This window comes from Bos indicus, chromosome 8, assembly GCF_029378745.1.
Source record: "Bos indicus isolate NIAB-ARS_2022 breed Sahiwal x Tharparkar chromosome 8, NIAB-ARS_B.indTharparkar_mat_pri_1.0, whole genome shotgun sequence".
Taxonomy (NCBI): Eukaryota; Metazoa; Chordata; class Mammalia; order Artiodactyla; family Bovidae; genus Bos; species Bos indicus.
This window is the reverse complement of record NC_091767.1, coordinates 101,040,590-101,062,496: the sequence shown is the minus strand read 5'-3', so window position 1 is coordinate 101,062,496 and position 21,907 is coordinate 101,040,590. Positions and strand designations below refer to the sequence as shown.

General features: G+C 37.0%; 1 protein-coding gene across 2 annotated transcripts in view; it reads left to right on the top strand.

Annotated features, from left to right (window-relative positions):
- Positions 1 to 21,907, top strand: part of SHOC1 (shortage in chiasmata 1) — an 83,703-nt gene that overhangs the window by 16,533 nt on the left and 45,263 nt on the right. For both annotated transcript variants that reach the window (XM_070795276.1, XM_070795275.1), the window contains exons 5-13: positions 3,704 to 3,866; positions 4,067 to 4,163; positions 5,110 to 5,260; positions 7,237 to 7,338; positions 9,460 to 9,568; positions 14,086 to 14,180; positions 14,820 to 15,056; positions 17,964 to 18,377; positions 21,132 to 21,260. In XM_070795276.1, the coding sequence (XP_070651377.1) occupies positions 3,704 to 3,866; positions 4,067 to 4,163; positions 5,110 to 5,260; positions 7,237 to 7,338; positions 9,460 to 9,568; positions 14,086 to 14,180; positions 14,820 to 15,056; positions 17,964 to 18,377; positions 21,132 to 21,260 (1,497 nt within the window). The remainder of the gene's footprint in view (positions 1 to 3,703; positions 3,867 to 4,066; positions 4,164 to 5,109; positions 5,261 to 7,236; positions 7,339 to 9,459; positions 9,569 to 14,085; positions 14,181 to 14,819; positions 15,057 to 17,963; positions 18,378 to 21,131; positions 21,261 to 21,907) is intronic.

Below are 21,907 nucleotides of genomic sequence, written 5' to 3'. Positions count from 1 at the left end.
CCCAAATGTTTTGGCAGTGGTCCCAGTATTATTTGGGGAATCCTCTTTGCTTTCCCCATTGATTAGAAATGTCACTTACATTATATGCCAAATCCTTATCCAAATTATACTTTGTTTCTGGATATTCTAGTATGTTTTACTGACTTGCCTATTATTGTGTCAATATCATACAGTTTTAACTATTTAATATACAAATATAACATGTATTAATAGTCTTTTCCCCCCTACTCTCACATCTATATTCTTCCAGATTTACTTTGTAATCAGTTTTCCAAATTCCAAGACAGACTTCTTGAGAAATTGAAACTTTTTTTTTTTTCTCTAATTTTATTTTATTTTTAAACTTTACATAATTGTATTAGTTTTGCCAAATATCAAAATGAATCCGCCACAGGTATACATGTGTTCCCCATCCCGAACCCTCCTCCCTCCTCCCTCCCCATACCATCCCTCTGGGCCGTCCCAGTGCACCAGCCCCCAGCATCCAGCATCATGCATCGAACCTGGACTGGCAACTCGTTTCCTACATGATATTTTACATGTTTCATTGCCATTCTCCCAAATCTTCCCACCCTCTCCCTCTCCCACAGAGTCCATAAGACTGTTCTATACATCAGTGTCTCTTTTGCTGTCTGGTACACCGGGTTATTGTTACCATCTTTCTAAATTCCATATATATGCGTTAGTATACTGTATTTATGTTTTTCCTTCTGGCTTACTTCACTCTGTATAATAGGCTCCAGTTTCATCCACCTAATTAGAACTGATTCAAATGTATTCTTTTTAATGGCTGAGTAATACTCCATTGTGTATATGTACCACAGCTTTCTTATCCATTCATCTGCTGATGGACATCTAGGTTGCTTCCATGTCTTGGCTATTATGAGAAATTGAAACTTTTTAATTTTACCGTAGTTAACCTTTTTTAGCCAGGAAAATGGTTTATTTTGCCTTTTCTTCAAGTTTTGTTGTTTTTGCTTCTGTTTATTGGTAATGATCCTCGGTAACGTTTTACGGTATCTTCCATAGACATTCGACACACTTCTGGTGTTTATTTCTCAATATTTGTATGTTTGTGGCCATAATGAACACGTTTTTCCAGTAATTTTTGACTAGGTTCATATATATATATATATGTATGTATGTATGTATGTATGTATATGAATTTGAAAACCATTGATTTTATAGTTTTTATCAGTTTAGTGAACTCAATTGTTTTCATTTCATTGTATTGGGTTTTCTGCCAAGAATAACCCCATCCTCTCCTGTCAGTAGATCTCCTTTTTGCTTTTTTTTCATAGCTAACTAGCCAAAATTTTGTTTCCTCATGACAACCTAACACTCCTCTACAGTAGAGGAAAGCAGTCTCCTCATATCTGTATTGGTACATATACTAGTGTAATAAGGTAAGAAATCCAGGGTATGCGTATAGCCATAAGAATGTAAGGAAGTAGCACCTCTGTTAAAACCTTTGTACAGGTAAAAAGAACATCGGTTGTGGTGTGATGCTGCCCTCAGGTGGCTCAACAAAACAGAATGGTTAGGAAAAAAAGACCTCAAAACTAATGAGGTGTCCCCATGGTACTCCCAGAAGTACTAGGATGAGCCTTTAGGAAGGAAAGACAGCTAGAGGGTCAGTGTTTCAAAATGGAAGTGGAGATGGGGATATAAATGAATGATTTTTGAGTCTTTACAATTAATATGACTTCATTAATATTTAAAGAATGGATGTACTAATGAACCTTCTTTAATTATCTCAGCTAAAGCTTGCTTAGACATGGTGCTGATTGACCAACTTTCTCTGGCGTATCATGGGATGTTCTCAGCCACAGGATTGTCGGGAACTTAACAAGTTCTGATAAACAATCTCTTAGGAGGATAATTTACATAACAATTTCTCTTTTGGTATTTTAAGTTAGCACCAGGCAAAGGCATGGTCTTGGCCTGCCTACTCTACACCATGTATTTATTAAGTACATGTGTACCAATGATGTATCAAATAGTTGGTCAGGGGAGACCTCACTTCATACTACCCTTCTCTCATACCATTTAAAATTACTTAACTGAAAGGCCACTGCCCAGAAAAAAAGACCTTTGCTCCCCCTTCCATCCCTGGGCCTAGAAACTGCTAAAGCACTGATGCTATGTTAGCTAAGATTCTAAAGTGATTCAAACATGATAGATAGAGTGAGGAGAGGAGAAGCCTGTGTTTCAGGTTTTGAACATGAAACCTGTTTCAAACCTGTGTTTCAAACACAACACGAAGCAGTTGTGTTTTCTAACATGTAAGCTATATCACGCTTCTCTAGTAGATACTTTGCTATATAGCTTTCATTGTAGTTAATTTTATAACAAATGTGTTTGAACGACTTTAGAGTGCTAGAATCAGAGTTGGTCTCATTTGTAGGCTTTTTAGACCATCTCCAGTCCCTAGTATGAGTCTCTGGAGATGAATTGGAGACCTTACGAGATAAAATAATGTAGAGAAGCAAAGACTGGGATCAGCAAAAGTCAAATGCTTTTATCTCTTTACAGTCTTGCTAAGGCTAACTAACTAGTTTGAGGCATAAGACCACAAGATAGCTTCCTCCATTGATTACATTAATTTTATTGGGGGAAAAAAATATGAGCCCTTACAACTCTTTCAGGATATTTGGTTACTACTCAGTGTACTGTACTGTGCTTAATTGATTGCTGAGTCATGTCTGACTCTTTGTGACACCATGGACTGAAGCCCACCAGGCTCCTCTGTTCAGGGGATTCTCCAGACAAGAATACTGGAGTGTATAGCCATTTCTTTCTCCAAGGGATCTTTCCAACCCAGGGATGGAACCTGGGTATCTTGCATTGCAGGCAGATTCTTTACCATTTGAGCTACAGGGAAGCCCTACTCAATGTACTGAGTGTGAAAGTGTTAGTCACTCAGTTGTGTCCGACTCTGCGACCCCATGGACTGTGGCTCACCAGCTTTCTCTGTCCATGGAATTCTCCAGGCAAGAATACTGGAGTGAGTTGCCATGCCCTGTACTAAACCATGTTAAATTTTACTGAGCTGCTACGTCTATACCAGTCCCATGCTACATGATTTATTTGCACAGTACAATGAAGAACTAAAGACTTTAAAATATGTTTGACTATTATGGATAAAATAAGCTACAACGATACATTGTACAACAGGGGGGAACAGAGCCAATATTTTATAATAACTATAGGTAGCTGCTGCTGCTGCTAAGTCGCTTCAGTCGTGTCCGACTCTGTGCGACTCCATAGATGGCAGCCCACCAGGCTCCTCTGTCCCTGGGATTCTCCAGGCAAGAACACTGGAGTGGGTTGCCATTTCTTCCTCCAATGCATGCACGCATGCTAAGTCGCTTTAGTCATGTCCGACTTTGTGCGACCCTATGGACAGCAGCCCACTAGGCTCCTCTGTCCACGGGATTCTCTACGCAAGAATACTGGAGTGGGTTGCCATTTCCTTCTCCAAACTATAGGTAGAGTATAACCTTTAAAAATTGTGAATCAGTGTATTATATACCTGTAACTTACATAATATTGTACATCTACCATTCCTTAAATAACTAAATAAATAAAATGTGTTTGTCAACCCCAACTGTATCAATGGCTGACTACAGTAATTACCTAGATCCTTTTGTATAACTTTTAGATTTGTTCTTATTCTGTTATATTTCTTGTTTATTTTCAGATTTGTCCATTGATGAAGAAATAGTTTTTGTAAATTATTTGACGGCCTATAAAAGTCAGCTACCAACTTTGCACACTCTGTTGAGTAGGCTAAAACTATTTTTAGTAAAGGATCCCTTGCCAGATTTCAAAGCACAGATCCCCACAGAAGCTAAATTTTTCAGGTACTTAATTGCCCAGTGTCGTAAATATTTTTAAGAGGAGAAAATATTCTTTGTATGTTCACAAGTCTAGATGCTATCAATCATGGTATTTTATTATTACCTCAAGTCTAATTTTAATCACTATATGTTTTGACTAACTACATTTGGTATGTACCTTACTAAAAAGTAAACACTAATTTAATGTTTTATTTTTTGTTAAGGGAGTGTTTCTCTCTTCAAGGAGATGTAAAATGTTTGGTGGAAGAAGATTTTTACATGGATAAAGAGGACTTTTGTCAGGAGAAACTGAAAGATACAGTAGGTTTAAATGAAGCTGTAGTATTTGCTTTCAGTAATTTTTAAACTAAAGTTAGTAAATCATACTTTTATAAGTTGTAGTAATACAATTGGCCATCTACTGTTGTCAAGTTAAAAAACTTGATAATGGGTTGAACATGTATCAATTAAAGAGTCAAATATACTTCAGAGATAGCAGTCTAAACCTTAGCTATGCATTGAAATTACTTGATAAATTTTAATAAAATTCTGAAGCCTGGGTCCTATTCAGATGTATTCTGATCTAATTGGTCTGGTGTGCATCCCAGGTATAGGGAATTTTAAAACCTCTCCCAATAATTTTAATCAATATACCTGGTATAGGACACTAAGAGGTTATATGTACATTGGTCTTAAGGCATTTAAAGGTTTCTATTTTTTACAAACAAAAACTTTAACACACATGTAAAAATATTAATTCACCTGTTAGCTCCTTTTCTCCAGTCTCCTTCTTCTTCCCCTGTTAATTCTGAGAGCTATGCATATATAGTCTCACGTGTTGAAGAATCCAGTTCTGTTGGAATGAGAGAGAAACAAACTCTATGAAATGCAGTAAAAATCCATTCCATTTCACCTACTCTTTTTACTCCATTCACCAACTCTCATTTGCTGCAGTGATTGCTTTAACTTAGAATTTTGAAATGTTACTAACACAAAAGAAAATATTTCTGTATCTAAGGATATTGTACATCACTAATGGAAACAGTGGCCATGAAGGATTTTATTCAGACAGAAAATTGCTTGTAATATATTTTTTTTGGCTGCTAGACTTCCTTTTAAAATAAAATGTCTGCTGAGCATTAAAATTTTTGAGTGTGGATTTAGTTTTTAAATTACACCAATTAAGCAAATGTATCTTTTTGTGAACTCAGAAATATTTATTTGGAAAGTCTCACTAAAAACTTGTCTTACCTATATATTATTTTAGTCATCAACTTTGCTTGAATGTGAATTGTTAGTACCTATAAGCCACAAACAAGAAGTTGATATTCCATCACTCTCAGAACTGAAAGAGTCATTAAACGTAATGCCAGAAATAATAAATTATGCAGACGAAAATGAAAACCTTTCCAAAACAGGTGAGAATTAAATGGGTGTGTTTGAATATAAAAGGGCAACATTTGGAATCATGGTGATAGAGATGTTCTATGTCCAACTTCAGTGTTAGTATACTGATTGTGATGTTGTACAAAGTTTTGCAAGATGTTACCCTTTTACATGAAATCTCTGTACATTATTTTTATAATTCCACATGAATCTATAATTATGTCAAAATTAAAATATAATTTCAAAAGGCCTCCCAAAAATCTATTACTTGTTAGAACTTCTTAATAATGTTTGTTACAAAAGTTCTTGTTCATTAAACCTTTTCTGAACCTTCAGATTTTTAAAAAGTTTCCTGTAAGTTTAGACAACAAAAAATCTCAAAATTATTATTGATAAAACTCTTTTCTCATTGTCTTCTCTTTGTATACTTACACGCTTAAAATGTCTCAAATTAAACTATTTCAAGGTAATTATACAAATAGAGCTAAAGCACATATGGCTATATTAATTTTTTGAGTTATTTAACAGTGACAAAATGTTAACAACTTGTATGCTGACTTTAGAGACTCACAGTAAGGTTATGATTCATGGATCAGATGACTGGGAGAGTCATAACCTGGAATTTAGATGGTTTCTTCCTAGTTAAACATAGTAAATATTGTTGAAGTCTTCTAATATAATTTGAGCCCACATATTTAATGCTCCTCTTATAAATTCCAATTGAAATAATCAAAGATATATAATACTAGGAAAGAGTGAAGGGGGATTTGTGATTCCATTGAAAATAGGGATGCTTGCCATCAACATACTTGAAAGCATTCTTGCAGACAAGACTAAATCAAGGGGATTACTGCTCAGCGTGCAAGTCAAGCAAGGTTACGAAAAGGCAACCTGAGTAAATGGATCAAATTTATACTAGAACTTGAACATCTAGCAAAGCTCAAAACCACAGGTAGCCCATGGGCTTTTTAGAAGGATACAAATCTATGAATGCTAATGGAAAGCACAAGTGACTTTATTGAATGACTGTGGTGTTACACTCTCAGCCTTTACTTGGCCCTGATGGTGATAGTTTAGTCGTTCAGTTGTGTCTGGCTCTTTGCAACCCTATGGACTGTAGTCTGCCAGGTTCCACTGTCCATGGGGTTTTCGAGGCAAGAATAGTGGAGTGTGGGTTGCCGCTTCCTTCTTCAGGGAGACTTCCCAATCCAGGGATCAAACCCGGTATCCTGTATTGCAGGCAGTTTCCTGCATTGCAGGCAGATTCTTTACCAACTGAGCCACTAGGGAAGCTTCTTACTTGGCTCTGCTGCTGCTGCTGCTGCTGCTAAGTCGCTTCAGTCGTGTGCGACTCTGTGCGACCCCAGAGACGGCAGCCCACCAGGCTCCCCCATCCCTGGGATTCTCCAGGCAAGAACACTGGATTGGGTTGCCATTTCCTTCTCCAATTCATGAAAGTGAAGAGTGAAAGTGAAAACGCTCAGTCGTGTCCGACTCTTAGCGACCCCATGGACTGCAGCCTACCAGGCTCCTCCGTCCATGGGATTTTCTAGGCAAGAGTACTGGAGTAGGGTACCATTGCCTTCTTACTTAGCTCTAATGGTGACTAAATGACTCCTCAGAGGAGTCATTGAGGAATGAACTGAGGAATGAACAGTTCACTAAGGAATGAACAAGATTACAGAAAACTGGAAGGAATGATGCTAAAGCTGAAACTCCAGTACTTTAGCCACCTCATGCGAAGAGTTGACTCATTGGAAAAGACTCTGATGCTGGGAGGGATTGGAGGCAGGAGGAGAAGGGGAAGACAGAGGATGAGATGGCTGGATGGCATCACTGACTCGATGGACGTGAGTCTGGGTGAACTCCGGGAGTTGGTGATGGACAGGGAGGCCTGGTGTGCTGCGATTCATGGGGTCACAAAGAGTCGACACGAATGAGCGACTAAACTGACTGAATATCATAGTACTTTTGCTGATAATAGACTTGCTTTTTTTTGTCTTTTCAGATCTTACTATCAAGCATGGAGTTGACCTTGAGGATATAAAATGCAGCTCCATAGAAATTATGGCCATTCAAAATCAATATGAAACAGAGTACAGGCAACCAGGTAGAAATTTTGAATAAACCACTGAGTTTATCAGGGGATATCTATATATGATGTAAAAGTACAATACATTCACATATAAAGTCTACTAAAAGACAGTTTTCATGTTTAAAACTTGATTATTGCAAACCAAGTTCTTTTATCTATCCCTTACATTTGTTCCTATCATTAACATCCTTCTAGCATCAAAATTGAATAATATATAGAGGGGAGTTACAAAGATTGAAGAAGAAGAGTGAAGGAAATAGCATTAATATTAAAAGCAGAAATCTTATAATTTTATAGTTCAGTAATAAAATTCTGAAAGAGATGGGAATACCAGACCACCTGACCTGCCTCTTAAGAAACCTATATGCAGGTCAGGAAGCAACAGTTAGAACTGGACATGGAACAACAGACTGGTTCCAAATAGGAAAAGGAGTACGTCAAGGCTGTATATTGTCACCCTGCTTATTTAACTTATATGCAGAGTACATCATGAGAAACGCTGGGCTGGAAGAAACACAAGCTGGAATCAAGACTGCCGGGAGAAATATCAATAACCTCAGATATGCAGATGACACCACCCTTATGGCAGAAAGTGAAGAGGAACTCAAAAGCCTCTTGATGAAAGTGAAAGAGGAGAGTGAAAAAGTTGGCTTAAAGCTCAACATTCAGAAAACAAAGACCATGGCATCCGGTCCCATCACTTCATGGGAAATAGATGGGAAAAGAGTGGAAACAGTGCCAGACTTTATTTTTCTGGGCTCCAGAATCACTGCAGATGGTGACTGCAGCCATGAAATTAAAAGACGCTTACTCCTTGGAAGAAAAGTTATGACCAACCTAGATAGCATATTGAAAAGCAGAGACATTACTTTGTCAACAAAGGTCCATCTAGTCAAGGCTATGGTTTTTCCAGTGGTCATGTATGGATGTGAGAGTTGGACTATAAAGAAAGCTGAGCACTGAAGAATTGATGCTTTTGAACTGTGGTGTTGGAGAAGACTCTTGAGAGTCCCTTGGACTGCAAGGAGATCCAACCAGTCCATTCTAAAGGAGATCAGCCCTGGGTGTTCTTTGGAAGGAATGATGCTAAAGCTGAAACTCCAGTACTTTGGCCACCTTGTGTGAAGAGTTGACTCATTGGAAAAGACTCTGATGCTGGGAGGGATTGGGGGCAGGAGGAGAAGGGGACGACAGAGGATGAGATGGCTGGATGGCATCACCGACTCGATGGACGTGAGTTTGAGTGAACTCTGGGAGATGGTGATGGACAGGGAGGCCTGGCATGCTGCAGTTCATGGAGTTGCAAAGAATCGGACACGACTGAGCGACTGAACTGAACTGAACTGAATAAAATTTTACCTCAATATTAACAATCTTGCTGACCGTTATTACAGTTTTATAAATTTAACTTTTTAATACCCAAAGCAATCCTATCATTATTGTTAATATTACTATCTTACCAAATTTGGAAGGTCAGAATCATCTTTTATTCCACTGTAATGCCAGACTATGTTGCTTTCGAACTGTGCTGACAATACTGTTAGTTACATTTTTATATGGATCAAATTAATCATCTATTTGGAAGTATGCTGTTTTATTTATGAGAGTGATAGAAACACATTGGCTCTGTATCATAAATGATTATTATTTTTTCAAACCCACTCTATAAAAATATAATTTTGTGCTAGCCCACCTAGTCTCCAGACATTTTAAGGTGAAGAATTACTCTCTATTAATACTGTTTGCTTAACATCACCAGTATTTAGTACAGAGATAAAAATAGCACTGTGTCCTAAGTCCTGACAGTATTAGTTGTCAGAATTTAAAACATTATTACACATAAAGTCTTAGAATTTATCTTAAATGGTAAATTTAATAAAGTTCAGTTATCATTGTATTTTTTTAAAAATCACCATTATCATAGTTGAGATACCATGTGATATATGTGTAGTCCTTTATATAGATGGAAATTTAAAACTGTTATTTTGTATTTCAAATAACCCAAATTTATTTCGATTGAAAATTTTTGTTGTAACAGAATGATTGAACATAATAGTTGCTTACAAAAGTCACGAATTATACATATTTATTCAATGTTTATATAATATGATTTTGATTGATTTTTATATATTCCAGAAGAGTTAGAAATGCCATTAACTCGTCTAGACCCAATAAACCACCATTCTTCAGTGAATTCATTATGTGCAGAACTTCAGACATTTCCATCTTCTCCTGTTTGTAAAATGTAAGTAAAGATTATATCTAGAACTCAGATTGCAATTCAAAAGAAGCAATCTTTAATTAAATCTCTCCATATAAAGTCAGTTTCTAAGATATTTCTGTGAAAAAAATGTAGGAGATTAAATGGTGTTTATAATAAGAAACTGATGGGAATATATGAACATATATGTACATAACTGTTTTTATATGCACAGAATATCTCTAGAAGGACACGTGAAAATCAAGTAATGTTGGTTGAGCCCAGAAAGGAACTGGGTAAATGCAATTTATAGGAGCTACTAAGTGATAGAGCTAGGCTCTTTTATACTTTTAGTATTTTGAATGTGAATATATCACCATCAAATATAAACAACTCAAAAATTTTAATTTTAAACTTAAACCATCTGCTTAGAAAATTGCCAGTGGATGCTTACCAATGACACTGCCTCTACTGGCCCTCATTACCATGAATATGGTAATGAGTATACTATACAGTGTAGTAGTATACAAATATCATAGACTGAGTGACTTAAACAATTGAAATTTATTTCTTCATAGTCTAGAAGAGGCTAGAAATCTGAGATCTGGATGTCAGCAGGGTTGGATTCTTCCTGAGGCCTCTCTCTTTGGCTTGTAGAAAGCTGTCTTCTCCCTCTGTCTTCATGTGGTCTTTCCTCCATGCATGTCTATGTCCTGATCTCTTCTTCTTAAAAGGACACCAGTTATACTGGATTAGGACCCACCCTAATTGCCCCATTTAACTTAATTACCTCTTTAAAGGCCTTACCTCCAAATATAGTCATTCTAAGGTACTGAGTGTTAGGATTTCAACATATGAATTTGAACAGAGACACAATTCAGCTCATAGTGAGTAGTTAATAGCCCTGAAGTACAGCCAGATTGTCTGGCTCTGTCATTTACTAGCTCTGTGATCTTAATTGCCCTGTGCCTCAGCTTCTGTATCTATAATATTGGGGTAATAATAGTACATACTCTGAGTTCTTAGTTGTGATTGGCTAATCTGCCAGAAGAGAATGCTATTGGATTACTGGAAGCAACTGGAGCATCTCATCACTAGCTGCTCAGGCTTCTACTAATGGTCTCAGGAGAGTGTCACAGCATAAAATAAAGAAAGCTGACGCTGAGGGCACCAATTATCTTCATCTTCTGGCAAAGAGGGATTTCCTTTAGGAGGAGTAAATTTGTTTTAGAGCTATGCAGAACTCTACCATGAACTAGAACTGTCCATATCAGATATAAGCTCTAACAAAATAACATTGGACAAGTACTGAAACTCCCTATAATTTGTTTAAATATTTTAATCCCTTTGTTAAGATGCAAGATTTTTTATCTTTTATTTGCAGGGCCTGTATTTCTTTTTGTGTGCGTGTTCTTTTACTCTTTTACTTACTCCATATACCCTTCTTGTTGTTGTTAACTCTAAGTCATGTCCAATTTTTTGCAACCCTATGAACTTTAGCTTACCAGTCTTCCCTGTCCTTCACTATCTCCCACAGTTTGCTCAAACTCATGTCCATTGAGTCAGTAATGCCATCCAACCATCTCATCCTCTGTCCCCCTGCCCTCAATCTTTCCCAGCATCAGGGTCTTTTTCAGTGAGTCAGCTCTTCACATCAGGTGGCCAAAATATTGGAGCTTAAGCATCAGTCCTTCCATTGAATATTCAGGGTTGATATCCTTTAGGATTGACTGGTTTGCATCTGTTAAGGCAGATTCTCAATTAGAAACAAAGACTAGCTAGAATTAATATAATCTTGAATTTCTCATATTGAAAGTATTTATTAAAACTGTGGTAAACTCATTTTAATCACACATGTTTTATACCTACTTATTGTTACAATTCAAACATCTAATGAGAATTTATGAAATTAAGTCTTATCTGTATTTATGATTTGCCAGTTAGAACAAAAAGACTTTCCAATTAGCCAAAGGTTTTAGGGCCTTTTGAAACAACTTTAAGAAACTGTCTCATCACTGGAAATCATTTCCATTGGTTCATGAACATAAAAACTTAAAAATCCCTATTTAAAAATAAAGTTATACATCAACTGTGAAACGGAAAACAAAGAGAACAAATAATTTTTAAAAAACAGAAAGGAAAAATAATATGTAATATTATTGTACTTTTAACTTGCTTTTATGGCCCTAATTACTTTTGTTTCAAAACACAACATTTTGGCTAGAGATATAAAGTGAAGTCACTCAGTCGTGTCCGACTCTTTGTGACCCCGTGGACTGTAGCCTACCAGGCTCCTCCATCCATGGGATTTTCCAGGCAAGAATACTGGAGCGGGTTGCCATTTCCTTCTCCAGGAGATCTTCCCAAACCAGGGATTGAATCCGGGTCTCCCACATTGTAGACAGACACTTTACCGTCTGAGCCACCAGGGAATGATATAACCAGTTAACAAATATTTTTAGTTCCTACTACATGTAAAACTCTATGCTAGATTTTATGGTGCTAAAAAAATATCTGTGTGGTGTGAAGCCTTTTTTCTACATTAACTGATTGCTGAATTGTGAATATATTTTTATATATGACCAAAGAAAATATCAAATTCAGACATATCTTCAGAAAGTTCGATTAAGAAGGAGGTCATTTGTCTATATTGTGATCTTCTACTGGACTTGGTTTGCCTAAATATTTATCCTTCCTTTTAGTTTAAGATAATCACCTACAATCTGAGGTATCAGGTTGTCAAAGAGACCTTGGCAAGGTTTAAGAACTGTCTAGCTTTTCAAATATTACCACCACATGCAAGATTTTTGGGTTATGTGAGTAAATTGGGTGATTTAGACAAAAGATCTAGTTGTCTGCTACTACCCAGAATTGTCAATTGAACCAGCAGTGCTTACAGTTAGCATCTTCATGTATGTTTTATGGGGTTTCCCTGGTGGCTCAGATGGTAAAGAATCTGCTTGCAACACAGGAGACCTGGGTTCAATCCCTGGGTCATGAAGATCCCCTGGAGAAGGAAATGGCAACCTGCTCCAGTATTCTTGCCTGGGAAATCCCATGGACAAAGGAGCCTAATGGGCTACAGTCCATGGGGTCACAATATGAACAGAGAAACAGAATACAATCACTTTTCACTTAGGAGGGTGTGGGAGGTTTGGGGCATAGATTAAAGGGTTTGTGAATTAATGGTCTCTTCCCTGTTGTTGTTCTTATTCAGTCGTTTAGTTGTGCCTGACTCTTTGCGACCCTTTTAATTCTATACTAACTAATTGCTGACTTGTGAATATATTTTTATATGTGACCAAAGAAAATATCTCTAGACTGTAGCATGCCAGGCTTCCCTGTCCTTCGTCATCTTCCAGAGTTTGCTCAAACTCATGTCCATTGAGTTGGTGATGCCATCCAACCATCTTGTCCTCTGTTATCCCCTTCTCCTCCTGACTTAATCTTTCCCAGCATCAGGGTCTTTTCCAATGAGTCAGCTCTTTGCATCAGGTGGCTAGAGTATTGGAGCTTCAGCTTCAGCATCAGTCCTTGCAATGAATATTCAGGACTGATCTTTGGGCTTCCCTGGTGGCTAATTTGATCTCCTTGCAATCTAAGAGACTCTCAAGAGTCATCTCCAGCATCACAGTTCAAAAGCATCAATTCTTCAGTGCTCAGCCTTCTTTATGGTCCAACTCTCACATCTGTACATGACTACGGGAAAAACTATAACTTTGACCAGATGGACCTTTGTCAGCAGTTTTTTGCTTTTTTAAATTTTACTTTTTGCTCTGCTTTTTAATACACTGTCTAGGTTTGTCCTAGCTCTTCTTCCAAGGAGCAAGCAAGTGTCTTTTAATTTCATAGCTGCAGTCACTGTGAACAGTGATTTTGGAGCCCAAGAAAATAAAGTCTGTCACTGTTTTCATTGTTTCCCCATCTATTTGCCATGAAGTGATGGGACTGGATGCCATGATCTTCATTTTTGAATGTTGAATTTTAAGCCAGCTTTTCAACTCTGTGCTTTCACCTTCACAAGAAGCTCTTTAGTTCCTCTTCAGTTTCTGCCATAAGGGTGGTGTCATCTGCATATCTGAGGTCATTGATATTTCTCCTGGCAGTCTTGATTCCAGCTTGTGCTTCATCCAGCCTGTGCTTCATCCAGGTATTTTGCGTGATGTACTCTTCATATAAGTTAAATAAGAAGGGTGACAATATACAGCCTTGACGTACTCCTTTCCCAATTTTGAACCAGTCCATTGTTCCTGCTACGTACTAATTTTTGACCTCATACCTACTAATGAGCTGTATTTACTGATTTACACTGCTTGTCATACATACTTTCTTCTCTCTTAAATACCAAAAACACATCACTAACTTACCCACAAAACTGAAGGACCTGAACTAAACTTCAGGATCTTTTACTGCCTGAAAAGGTAGAGGAGACTGAAATTTTTTATAGTTCTGATCCTCAGCCAGTAGAAGCTCCAGAAATTCTATTTAGAATGGACTTGGGTCCACTGTTATATTGTATTATATATATTATCTAATATTAAACTTTAATTCTTCTTTTTCAGTAATTTGCTTACTGCTGAAGAATCAGCTAACAAATACCATATGCTATGGCAATCAGAAAGCTGCCGAAGCTCTCTGAACTCATTTTTGATCAGAGGTAAAAATTGATTTTGAATGCTAAATAAAAAGTGTAGATAAAAAAGGTACAATCAGTAGAAATGTATTGTTGTTGTTGGACGTGGTGCTCTGTCCATGGGATTCTCCAGGCAAGAACACTGGAGTGGGTTGCCATTTCCTTCTCCATCTCTTTCCTTACTTAAGCTAAAAAGTAATGGAAAGCTCTGTGCCACAGTATCTAAAATGATAATTATTGTAAAATCTGATAAAACATATCTTCTTATTTTGGCTCATTATAATGAGAAAATTTCTGATTTAATAAATCTTACATTAATTCTTCAAAATATCATTGAATGTACTAATTTAGTAATTACTAAAATGGTCAAACAAAATAAAGTCTTATTTCCTGCTAAATAGTAGAATCATTTTAACTTCATGATATTTCCATAGATTGAAATAAACCTTTATGTGACTTTTGTTGCTATAATATTTTAGACTTTTACAAATATTAGCATCTTGAAAATGAAATAGTAGATACATTTGTTTTATTTTTATTCTAATTTGTAAAAATCTACTTTATAAGAGATTTCTAGTGTGGCTCTATTTTTTTTCTTTTCATTTTTTTTGCCCTGTGGATTGTTTCTCATATTTGTTGTTTGGTTTGTTTTGATTTTTTAAGTGCCAAGAATTGAAGAGCCCAACAATCAATATTCACTTACAGATTTGAAAAAGATATTTTCTGTTGAAGAAGAAAAACTTGTGGTTAATCCTGTAAATGCAGAATGGTGGAAAGAAGCAAGACTAAATCTGACAGAAACTTTGGAACCTCTAAGTACATATTTGTGTCATAATAATTTATCTTCTGGTGATACTAAATTGGAGACATTTTTACCTACAAATGTGCCTCAATTAGAACGTAAGTATAATAGTAAATATCACTTCTGTAAATATTTTCAGGATGAGAAAATGTTAGATATTGGCTTTCCAGGAGGTAATTGGGAAAATACAACTAAATTCCAGCATTTAATATAACTTTGGCTCTGCCAGAATTTATAACTTTGACCTTCACTAAGCCCCATTTTCTTCCTTGAAAAAATGAGGAAGTTTGACAAACTAATCCTTAAGTCTCTTGCTGTTCTAAAATTCTGTAGTCTCAGCTTTAAATCTCTAGACATTCTGTTAAAGAGACCTTATTTCCTTTTACAAATGATAATTTCTAGTTCATTTTCTGTTTACATCAGCCTAGGTGTAAACCAGCACCATTATTTTTTGACCTGACAGCTGAGTTTTAAGTGTTCAGTAATGTCTAGTAATTAGAGAAGGCAATGGCACCCCACTCCAGTACTCTTGCCTGGAAAATCCCATGGATGGAGGAGCCTGGTAGGCTGCAGTCCATGGATGGGGTTGCTAAGAGTCGGACACGACTGAGCTACTTCCCTTTCAATTTTCACTTTCAGGAATTGGAGAAGGAAATGGCAACCCACTCCAATGTTCTTGCCTGGAGAATCCCAGGGACGGGGAGCCTGGTAGGCTGCCGTCTATGGGGTTGCACAGAGTCGGACATGACTGAAGTGACTTAGCAGTAGCAGTGTCTAGTAATCTCTTTTCAACAATAGAAATTATCCTTTGATACCAAAAGGTTTAGTCATTAGGCATTTTTAAACTTGATACAATTTAAGTATTTTATTTAGAATTTTATATTTGTGGATTTTTTTAAAGATTTTATTCAGGAACTTTTTCTAGTATTTTATTTAGGAACTTTATGTCTATGTTCCTACAAATTCCTTGAGCATATTTATGGTCAATATCTTGAACTCTTTATTGAGTAGATTGCTTATCTTCATTTAGTTCTTTCTGGGGTTTTATCTTGTCCCTTCATTGGGAATATATCCTTCTGTCTCTTCATTTTGCCTATTTCACAGTTTTTATTTCTATGTGTGGGGTAGGTTGGTTATGTTTCCTAGTTTTGGAAAAGTGGTCTTTTGGAGCAGTTGTATATGTCCCGGCAGTGCACTCCCTTCTGGTCACTAGAGCTGTATGTGCTAGCTATATGCACTAGAGCTACTATGCACAGCCCTATGAGGGCTGTGTAGGCACTTCTGTTGTGGCAGGTTGACTAATGTGAGTGGTCTGATAGGTGTGGCTGATCCCTTGTCTAGTTGGTTGCCAAACCCTGTTCTTGTGTGGAGGCCACTGGCCACTAGTGGGTGGGGCTGGGTCACAAAGTGGCTGGCTGTGGAGCTGGGGACCCCAGGATTACTGCTGACTTACTCAGGGGTGGAACCAGGTCCCAGAATGGCTGGTTGCAAAGCTAGGAGTCCTGGATCTAGTGTCAGCCTGCTGGTAAGTGGAACTGGTTTTTGACAGGGCTAGCTGGAGGGTTTTGAGGCTGGGATTAGCCAAATAGTGGGTGGGTTTTATACCCTCAGGTGGCTGGCTTAGGAGCCCAAAGTGTCCCAGAGCTGATGTTAGCCTACTGATGGGCTGTGGTAGGGCTCAGATGATCCAGATGCCCACCCACTGGCAGATGGAGCCAGGTCCTGGGGTCTCATAGCTGATACTGGCCTGCTGGTGGGCAAGGTTGAGGCCTAAGAGATCCTGGGCTGTTGTCCAGCCACTGCTGGGCAGGTATGGTTCCTTGGCCTTCTGGTGGGCAGGACCACATCCCAGGGTGGCTGGGGGCTTGGGGGTCCTTCTAGTAGGTGGTACTGTATCCCCACACAGCTAGCTCCTGGGCCTGAGGAATCTCAGTGCTAATGCCCAAAAGGCTGGTGGGTGGGGCCTGACCCAGTGCTAAAAAGCTAGAGGGAGGATTTCAAAATGGCACTTATCAGCACTAGAATCCTCATGGCAGAACAAGTGTCCAAAAGACAGCTACTGCTAACATCTGTGTCCCGAGGGTGAGCTCCAATTGTCCCTGCCTTCTTGGAAATCGCTCCAAGATCAGCTGGTAGGTCTGACTCAGGCTCCTTTCAAAGTATTGCCTCTGCCCTGGGTCTCAGGGTGAGTGAGATTTTGTGTGCCTCTTTTGAGAGTAGAGACTGTTTCCTACAGCTCTCCTGAAAGAAAGCCCTAGAAGCCTTCAATGTCAACTATTCTGGGGACTCGCCTTCCTGGTGCATGACCCCAACTATGGAAGCCAGAAGTGGGGCTCTGCAAATGAAATTCTGGTTCATCCCCTAAAAGGAATCTTGTACCTGTTAACAGTCACTCACATTCTGTGTCTTTATAGATTTGTCTATTCTGGATGTTCTGTAGAAATGGAATCATGAAATATGTGGTCTTTTGTGATTAACTTACTTCATTTAGCATGTTTTCAAGATATGTCCATATTATAGCATGTGCATACCTTAATACAAAGTATTGATCATGTATCTTGTCAAATTTTTAATTGGGGTTCTTTTAAAATGTTAAGTTATAAGAGTTCTTTATATATATTGGATATCGTCTTTTTTAAAGTGTATGTATTGCAAGTATTTTCTTCTGGTCTGTGGCTTGCTTGGTACATACTTTTTTGACTCTTACCTTAGAATAACTGTTAACTCTAGGACTATGAGTAGCTGTAAGCCTATTGGCAACAGGCTGGAATTATTTCTTTGCCCAGTAACCTTAGCTTCAGTAATAGGAAAAGAGGTGCTGAATTTTTATCCTTTAAAAAATTATTTTATTCAGAGAAAACATTGATTTTAAAAGCAGTAAACAAAGTCCTCCTAAGGATCACATTATATTAATAAAAACCTAGAACTAAAGGTTATCTTAATACCCTAGTAAAACACCCATTTGGGCATGAAAATCATTGGATATTTTTATCTTCCATTTTCAGCATGGTTAGAACATGAAGATTGTTCCTCTCCTCTTATACTTATTAATGAGCAATCTACAAATGATCATTTATCACCTCCACAAAAGACTCCATCTCCAACTAAAGAAGTATCAGATTTGCATCTTTCTGATGAATATGTCTCTGTTGAAAGACCAAGAAAAGAAGAAAAACCAAAGAATGACCTAGAACTAGGTTATGGAATAATCCAAAATAAAGAAAATAAAGATCACTTGGAACTTGACAGCACAGTACCATCTACTGAATCATCTTCCTCTTCAAAAATTGAAAAAGCATCTTTTAAACATGGTAAAAAATGGGAGAATAATTTGGACCTCTTGAGCGACTTTATTATGCTGCGAAATAAGTATCCGACTTGTACCTCAAAGACTGAAGTCACAGACGATGGAAAAGATGGTGGGTAACTTAGTAATAATTTGGTGTAAGTATGATAGTTTCAAGGACTAAACAGATAATTTATTATAGAAAGTAAAGAAATAAAGTTCTTCAGATAAAACATGTTATTCTTCAAAGAAAGTATCATTGATTCATGACACATTATATAAAGAGATGGATATGAGATAAACAGGTATAAATGTAGATATGTATTTTCCAAAAAATTTAAAAGCACATTTGAACTTGTAAGAAAAGCCACTATTTGTAAAAACACTTTCTACAGCTTAGTCATACAGATTCTTAGTATTTCTAACTTTTGCTAATCTTTCTGCCATTCTTTTTTCTCTTTTAGCTCACAGTTCTACATCAATGTTTTAACTTATATTTTAATATGTACTTAAGAATCTTTCATCCACTTGATTGCTTATTACTCCTTTTAACTTTACCAAAGAGTTTCTGTTTGACTTATAACTGTTTTACATTAATTGCTTATAAACATATCCAAGTAGTATATGTCATATCATTTCATTCCTGGTAAAAAAATTATCCTAGAATTCTAATACTCTAGAATATGTTTGACAGAGGTTACCCAAGTGAAACAAATACAAAACTACTTATGAGAGTTAGAGTATACATAGGTATAACTGTCCTATGTACTATTAATGTACACAAGGTCTTACCCCTAAATAAAGCGGAAGTAAAATATATACCAAAAATTAGTTTGAGGGTCCAGTGAGCTTGCTAACTAAACACCAGAATTGCGGAGAGCCCCAGACTATGCTGGACTGGGCCAAGATTCCCCATGATTGGGGAACTGCGTGGGATTCAAGACAGAAAAGCAGAAAAGAATGCTTGTTCCTTGTGTGCAGCATGATATGAAAGCCTTTTATAGATCTATTTAAAGTTACAGTACTTTGTCAGTCAGTGCATTTTCACAATGAAAAATTCAATGAAATTGCAGGAAAGTATTTAAAATCCCAGAATTTTATGACCCTTTATGTTGATATATATTCGCCCTAAAGTTTCTTTTTATGTAATAATTTGACCACCTATAACCTCCCTTGCTAGGAGACAACTCTATATGTAACAGATCTTTCTAACCAATTTGCACTATAATTCAGAGCATAATTTCTATACATTGAAAGAATGAGCAAAATAGAAAGAATTATCTTATGAATATAATACATAAATAGGAATTTTTATAAGATTTGTTGTTTTCAGGTTCATGAATGTTTTCAGTTTCTATTCATATTTGAGGCAAAAAAAAAAGCTCAATCCAAAATTAGCACTGACATCCTTTTCTGGTTGTCATACTTGTGATGATATCTTGTAATAAGGGATGTTGGCAACAGAGAGAGGAAGCAATAAGAAAGGAGAAAAAGATAAAGAGAATGTTTTCTTATTAAAAAGTTAGCCATTAATCAAACACATAGAAGAACATTCATGTTAGGTGGGAATGCTGCACTCCTGATGCTTCCTCAGTTAGTTTTATGTTCCTGGCCTCCTTGTCCTTTAATGTGTTCTCCCCAGAGGACCTGGAATGAATTCTGTGTATTGTAAATTTGAAAAAGAGTAAGTTGGCATAAGCCTGCAGGAATGAGCTGCCCCACGAGTAGCAGGCCTTCTCGTCTGCTTCTCTGTGTCATGCATCTTTTCCAAGCAGGTCCACAGCCGTGCAGAACCCTGGCCCGTCCAGTATAATCTGGGGCAGGGAAGGTACTCTGCCGAATTCAGGTGTTTATTTAACAAGCTCACCTGACTCTCAGACCAAGCTTCTTTCTCCAACTTAGTTTCAATATCAGAGGTAATGTTTTGGTATGTGTTTTTATTTCTTATTTTACCAGGGCAGAGAAGAACATTAGAATTTATTAGGCCCCCTCAAAAACTCTAATAATGATTATTTAATCATTATTAATAATCAAGCTACTTACATTATTTATACTTGCAAATAATAACAATCTAGTTTAGGATATTTTACTCTATTTTTTTTTTTCTACTGTGTATTTAAAGCTCATAGAAGAAAAGTAGAGTTACTGAACATTGTGTGCCAGGCACTAAATCACTTTTTAGAGAAAAATATGATACTGTCACTGACCTTGAGAAGCTTCCAGTATAATAGAGTGTACTAGACTTGCAGATAATTTCAGTACAACGTTGTCAGTGCCAGGAGAGTATGCCGAGTGCTGAAGAAACAAAAAGGAGAGGCACTTTGCTGGCTTGGAAGTAGAGTGCGCAGTTACATAAGGCCTGTTATAGAAAATGCCTGAGAACTAAAAGGTAAGTACTAAGAAATGAGTTGAGTGTTGACTTAGCAACTGAACAACAACAAAGTAAGAAGTGATCTTATTAAGAAAGGATGGAGACAGGTAGGGTTTGGGGGCCTAGGAGAGGATTAGTAGCAGAGGAGGGGTATGTGGACAGTCACAGAGAAATGAAGTAGAATGGAATGTGCCTCTTAGATGTCAGGAACTGTCCTTGGTGTTTATAACACCTTATAACAATATTCGTAGTAGATATATTAATCCATATTTTACACATGAGAAAACTGAGGCCTCATCAGAATTGGGATTGAAACTCTGATTTGATGCCAAAGTTCTTTCCTTTATTACCATTCAGCTTCCTACCCAGCACCATGTTAAGGCCATTGACCAGGATAGTGGTTCAGTTTAATACTGATACATTTCAAAGAACTTTAACAGTTAAGATCGTATTACAAGAAAGCATTTTAATCAACATTAAGTTGCCCTGAACAATGCAAATTAATGTTTTCATTAGAACTTCAAAACGAAGAAGAAGTTTCTTTGACTCTTCAAGAAGAAAGCCCTATTGTTTGTAATAATAAAACCCTAGAGAAAACAAATCAGGAAAGGAGAGCAGATAATGTCATCGAAATTCCAGCATCAGGTATATATTATGCTTTTTTAAATGCCCTCAAATTAAGTAAATTTGAAAGCTCATATATTAAAATGTTTCAAGATGGTAATGTGTTTCTAAAATTTAGGTGTCTGGAATATACCTTGTTTTCCATGTAATTTTCTTCACTTGTTTCAGATATTTCTTCGTTCGAGTCTTACTTTCAAGTTATTTCCAAACTCAGAATGCCTTATTTACTGCCTCTGCCCTCCCTAACTTGCCCTACTCTGGTCCACTAAGTATTATTTCTTCTTTCATTTAACTTGCTGATTTCCTGCATTCACCAGAGAGGAGCAAACTGCAGCTCCTCAAACTCTGACTCTTCTGCCCACTCTGGAAAAATAAACCATTAATGGTTGCTCTCTCTGTTCTCTTACCCACCATCAGGGTGGTTTTATTGATTCCTATACTGATTAAAATGATTTGTTCTGCTGTAAAGAAAACTGTTCTTTACACTGACTCCCAAAGAACAGCCTGCTTAAGAACACCATGCTCACTGTGAAAATCAATAAGGAAATAGATGCTAGTTCTTTAGTATCATTTCGTCTTTTAGTTAAATTTCATTTATGACCTTTATATGATAATACAAATCTTTAAATACTGATCTAGTGAAAACTAAAAATAATTTGTCACTGTTA